This window comes from Sceloporus undulatus, chromosome 1, assembly GCF_019175285.1.
Source record: "Sceloporus undulatus isolate JIND9_A2432 ecotype Alabama chromosome 1, SceUnd_v1.1, whole genome shotgun sequence".
Classification (NCBI taxonomy): Eukaryota; Metazoa; Chordata; class Lepidosauria; order Squamata; family Phrynosomatidae; genus Sceloporus; species Sceloporus undulatus.
Genome location: NC_056522.1, coordinates 126,542,603 through 126,548,186, shown reverse-complemented (window position 1 = coordinate 126,548,186; position 5,584 = coordinate 126,542,603). Strand labels below are relative to the sequence as shown.

Sequence of the window (5,584 nt, the reverse complement as noted above, 5' to 3'; positions counted from 1 at the left end):
GGATAAAATCCTTTTGGTGGAATTTCTATTATGCATTTGCACATATTTTCTATTTTTATTTAGAGATTTAAGATTTGCATCCATGGCTGCAACATATCCAGAAGAATTCTACAAGCATATCCTGCACTGGGACCTCACTGGATGCATGGAAATGTGGGGATGTTAGTTATGCATTCAATTTCACACATACAAGTTGCTCTGTAAAACAAATTTGCACTAGAAATGTTATTGTCTGCAGTATTAATTTATAATTGGCCCTAGTAGAACCTAAGACAGAGGTACATTGACACACAGCAAATAGCATAGAAGGGATAATTATGCAGAATCCTCTCTTTGGTGTGTCTTCTTTCATTATGGAGCACATGTCTTTTTCCTGTTGAGCAGTCATAAAATGGTGGAAGTTGCTGGCATCATTTCCTTTCCTGTCTTATTTAAAAAAACCACCCAATACTCTGCTCTGGAGGTTGGGGGAGAAATAAGTTTCACAACTATCCACCTTCAATAGCCAGTGATATGACCTGACACACCTTGACTTGGCTTGAATATGCAACATAAACCGGATTATCATAGTCACAAATAATTTACCTGTCAAGCACACAAATGCAGAATGCTATGTCTCTTAAAATAACCCTCCACCCCAACCCCTTCTTTAGTTAGGGATTACAGCCCTCATGTTAGGATTGGTACTTGCATAAAACACCTTAAAAATAGAAACCAAATGCCAGCACTGTTTATTAGACAAAAACTTGTAAACATAACAAAAAAAGATGTAACTAGGAACAGTTCAATTAAAATCAAAATGCATGCAAAGTTGAGAAAGAAACAACAGCCATTTCTTAGAAATGAAGTGAGCTGGGCTCCACTGGAGTCATGTGTGGCTGGATTATTAGGTCTCATTTTTTCTGGCTCTACGGTTCCTAAACTTGTGTCCCTGGTTCCTGTTAGGTCCCAGCTTCCTTGATCTCTGGTTGGAGATTCCAGGAACTATTGTGTTAGACAGAATGAACACCATATAGTAAGAAGTGTCCTCCCCTCAGCTTTGCACTTTACAGGAGGGTAATGAGATACTTCTTTCAGTATTTGACACCAAAGACTCAACTATAGCTCATCATGACATTTCCACCCATTCGCCCAATGTGTGCTCATGCAGGCTTCTAGCACATCACTACACACTTTAACACTAAGGATGTTTGTATTTCCATAGTGAAATCCTATGTAGAGTTACTTGGAATTAGGTCCAACAGTGTTCAGCAGCTTTACTTTTAAGTCAATGTGCAGCCTCATTCATCCATATGGCAGCTTGTCTTTTTCTACCTGTGGAGATAGTTATCTGACAACTCAGGTAGGCAGAGAGCAAGGCTTGCTTGTTTTGCCCAGGTTGAGAGTGACCTATCATTTTTTAAAAATTAAAACAAAACCAAAAAAGCATTCCTCTTAAATTTAACATTTTCTGAAAGTGAAAGATGTTTGCTTCCTTCTCTGTATCTCTTAGAATGTATATGGACCGAAGTTCCCCTCCATGTCTAGTGTGGTACATTAGCATCAAAGATGCATTTTGGGAGAAATCCTCTAAAAAAGAAGGTGTTGATATTCCATACAAATTGTGTGACACAGCCAGGCTTATTTGAGACACAGCCAGGCTTTATCTGCACAGCAGAATAGGACAAGTCAAGCACTGGCTCAGGATATATTACATGCACTCATCTAATCACTGAAAAGAGCCTGCCAGATTTTAGATTGCATAAAATGGAAGGTTAAGTGACAGCCAACAGAGCTTTTTTTTAAACCACCTGCCACTTACCACTTATGCTTCTGCAGTGGCTTCGATATTAACCTAGAGGGATAATAGTGGCTTGTTTCTCAAAATGGGAATTAAGACTGTAAGAAAAAGTAAAAAAGTAGAGATGCCATGCCCTACTAATAAGTTTTTCTTCTCTGAATTACTCCATAATGCATGTGGTTGAGCATTATGGCTTCACAAACTGGCAATGTGTGCTCTTTTAATTTGTTGAAATCACATAGAGGATCAACACTGACAAATGTATACTTGAGAGAGGCATGTAGAAGAACCCTCCTCCCTTTTAGTTTTCAGTGATTATTTAGACTAATAGGACGTGAAAAATAAATACAGCTAAAACTGCAATAATTCTAACAACTCTTAGTTAAGGTAATTTTAATAAACTAAAAAAATCTTTACTAGGCACAATCATTTTCTAGATTATCCCTTAATTATTACTCATTGCAATTTTAATACTAATTCTCCAGTAATTCATATATATTTTAAAAAGTTGATACTTTAATTAAAATGTGCCAGACCCACAAGAATCTGAGACCAAGTGAAAATTTAAGACTACCATATTAGATCCCAGCTTATTACAAAATAAAATAAATCAATGTATCAAAATGTGAAATGTCTTCTAATTCCCACAAGAGTTACAGTAGGCACTGTAGATGTCATGTGAAAGGCATTCCAAGTCACATGATTGTAATGCTTGGTGATTAACCTTAGTGTCCCTTCAGTTCCTATGTAAGTGGTATCCATCAAGTGCCCAGTCTTGTACTTCTCCACTGCTGAATAGTGCAAAGAAAACGGCTCCAAATAAGTTAATGGTAGCAGCAATGTAGAAAACAATCTGCCACTCTCCCACAGTATTCTGGAAAAAGAAAGATAGAAGCAATAAGTCAAGTCAGTGGAACTACCATGTTCAAGAATGGGCTACAGCAAGATGCTCTCCTTTAAGACATTCTTTGTCCTTCATCCTCTTAGCCCTATTTCCCCCTTACCGTTATTAGTTCCATCAGGAAAAGCCACTTAGGTTACTTTCCCTATAACTGAAATGTTATGTAACTGTATTTAGTTCACTGTGGCAATGCACACACACTTATCAAATAAGGTTGTCATTTTTCAACATTCTTAGTACCTGATAAGCAGCTCTCACAACAAGGATGAATATATCAGGTTCCAAATCAGTGGCACTTTTGGAAGAAAATGAACAAAACATAGGGTTGCGTGGGCTATGGCAGGAGTGGGAATCATGTGTCCTTCCTTATGCCATGGGACTGCTACTCCCAGCACACCTTACCATTGGCTATGCTGGGTAGGATTTCTACTGTTATTACAGCATTGTTGTCTGGCAGCCTTAAAAGACAATATGCGAGGCCTGAGTACCTGTAAGTAGCATTAGGGTTGAATTTTCATATAATGGTTTGCACTAATCAGCCAGGTGCAAGCTTCCAATAATTTACATTTGTTAGATGGTGTATAAAGCACCTTCTGAATATTTTAAGAGAAAGTTACTCTTTTAAAACTGTTTTGTAACAAAACCTTAAATTATTGAGGAGTGAGCAAGCTTGCTTTCTGCTGCTCCAGAGACTAGAACACGGAACAATAGATGCAAGCTCCAGGAAAAAAGATTTCATTTCAACATTAGGAGGAACTTCCTGACAGTAAGGGCTGTTCGACAGTGGAACACATTCCCTCAGTGTAGTGCAGTCTCTTTCCTTGGAGGTCTTTAAGCAGAGCCTGCATGGCCATCTGTCAGGGATGTTTTGATTGAGAGTTCCTGCACGGCAGGGGGTTGGACTGGATGGCCCTTGGGGATCTTTTCCAACTCTATGATTCTATGATAATTCAATATTATTTTGCCCTATTGGAATAGGCCAATTCATTCAGTTCACCAATTGTATTAGGAAATTCAGTCACAACCTCTCCTGAAATCTGGTGTACGCTCATTGTACAGACTATAATTTCTTATTTGGTCAAAAAGACCTAGCACATAGTCTTGATTTCCATGTAGGGTATGATTAGCACTGGACTTGAGCATGTCCCACTCATTATAGGATTATTCCATCTGTACTTAATGGAAGCAGGACACTGTAAAGATAAATAATTTAAATACGAATAGGTGAATTCAGATGTCATATTCCTGATCCTGTTGCTTGGAAGTGAACACGGAGCTCAACGAATCCTGGTTTGCAAGGATTGTTCAAGCCACAGTTTACCTGTTAAAATGTCATGTTAAACTTCAAGGATCATCATATTAGGATGCCTCAACAAATCAGAAATTGATTAAGGGCTGAGAAAGAAATACATATATGCTCAAAGAAGGGGACTGTTCTGATGTGGTGGTTGTTCTCCATTCATCAAGGTAGAGAGGAATTGAGAATGTAATAATACTACAACCAATGTATTTATCTGTTTATATAAAAGAGGTCACGGGTGTGAATTGAGCAGAGCTGTAGAGGGGTTCTTGGAGATGTCTCATCTACAGGGTTGCCAGGGTCAAGACTGGCTCAAGGGTGGATAACAACAACAAATGAAGCCAATGTGGAAGCTCACATTTTTTGCTTAGTTAGGTGTGACCTCTTCTACATACAATTCAATTATAGGTACATATTTTATTATGTATCACTTACACTCAAGGGTTTAGTGAGAGTTTTCATCACAGTTTTGGAATCATGATTAAAGTTTCTCCAAGGAGGTAACACCACTTTAAAATATAACCCCAAGTTTTACTTCCAGAGTTACAGCAGCAGTTTTGTGGAGTTGCTAAGAGTGGAAGAACACTTAACACTTAAATACTACATAATTATAGTGGCAAATCATGGCTGTGAATGTGTGACAATCTGAGATTTGCTTGGGAAGGTGAAAACTGAAATTTGTCCCTTCCGTTTGTAATTCTTCAGTGGACTACAAAGGTGTGTCAGCCCAATATGACATTATCTGACCAAAATGGCAGCAAAATAGGATGGGTGGTTATGAATCAATGGTATTAAAAAAACAGCTATTTTGTGCAGCAAGGTTTTCTTTCTTCAAGGAGCTGTCCCACAAGGTATTCATTTCATACTCTTGGCTCAAATGACCCTACTCTTTCTCTGTCCTTGTGCTTGCTTGCTATAGCAAAATGAAAAACAGGTTGTCCTCATTCTGTTTTGGATTCATTTAAAGAGAACCAAGAAGCTGTTTTGATGAATTTGGGAGGGTTACTATGGCAAAGCTCTCAGAGTAATGTACCAGAGCATATTTTTTTTAAAAATCAAAATTGAGCTCAGCAGTTACTTTCTGAACAAAGAAACATCCTCTCAGTTACAAGAACATATGACTGAAAACATTTCACAGTTTTATATCAATTAATTTCATGATATAGAATTCCATTTTATTTTATTTTGTTAATAAAAATAACAATCTCTGACCAACAACACTCATAGCAACCCTTGTAATCTTTTTTTAATAACGAAGAATGACTTACACTATGAGTCAGGCTCTTAGCAACAAGTGGCCCCACCATTCCTGGAATAGTAGCAAATGAATTTGTGATTCCTAGTAGGATGCCAGCATATCTAAAAAAACAAGGAAAGCAATTTGTTACTGAGACTACAATGGCTCCTTCCCAGCACTGAGAAGAAAAGATTTTCAGCTCTGCTCCCTCAAATTCATAAGCCTAAAACCAATTGCAAGTCCCAGTAGAGAAGACCCACTGAATCAGTTGAACCTACTGACTTATCAGATTCTGACTGATTTTTTTAATTGATTTTTTATTAATTATTTAAAATTTACAACGTTTTTCAAAACTTACATAAATAT

General features: G+C 37.6%; 1 protein-coding gene across 1 annotated transcript in view; it reads right to left on the bottom strand.

Moving 5' to 3' along the window:
- Positions 1 to 708: 708 nt before the first annotated feature.
- The window catches only part of SLC17A5 (solute carrier family 17 member 5), a 49,280-nt gene continuing 44,404 nt past the window's right edge, over positions 709 to 5,584 (bottom strand). Inside the window, 2 exon segments of the mRNA XM_042476828.1 lie at positions 709 to 2,654; positions 5,250 to 5,340. Coding sequence (XP_042332762.1) covers positions 2,517 to 2,654; positions 5,250 to 5,340 — 229 coding nt within the window. The 3' untranslated portion in view covers positions 709 to 2,516.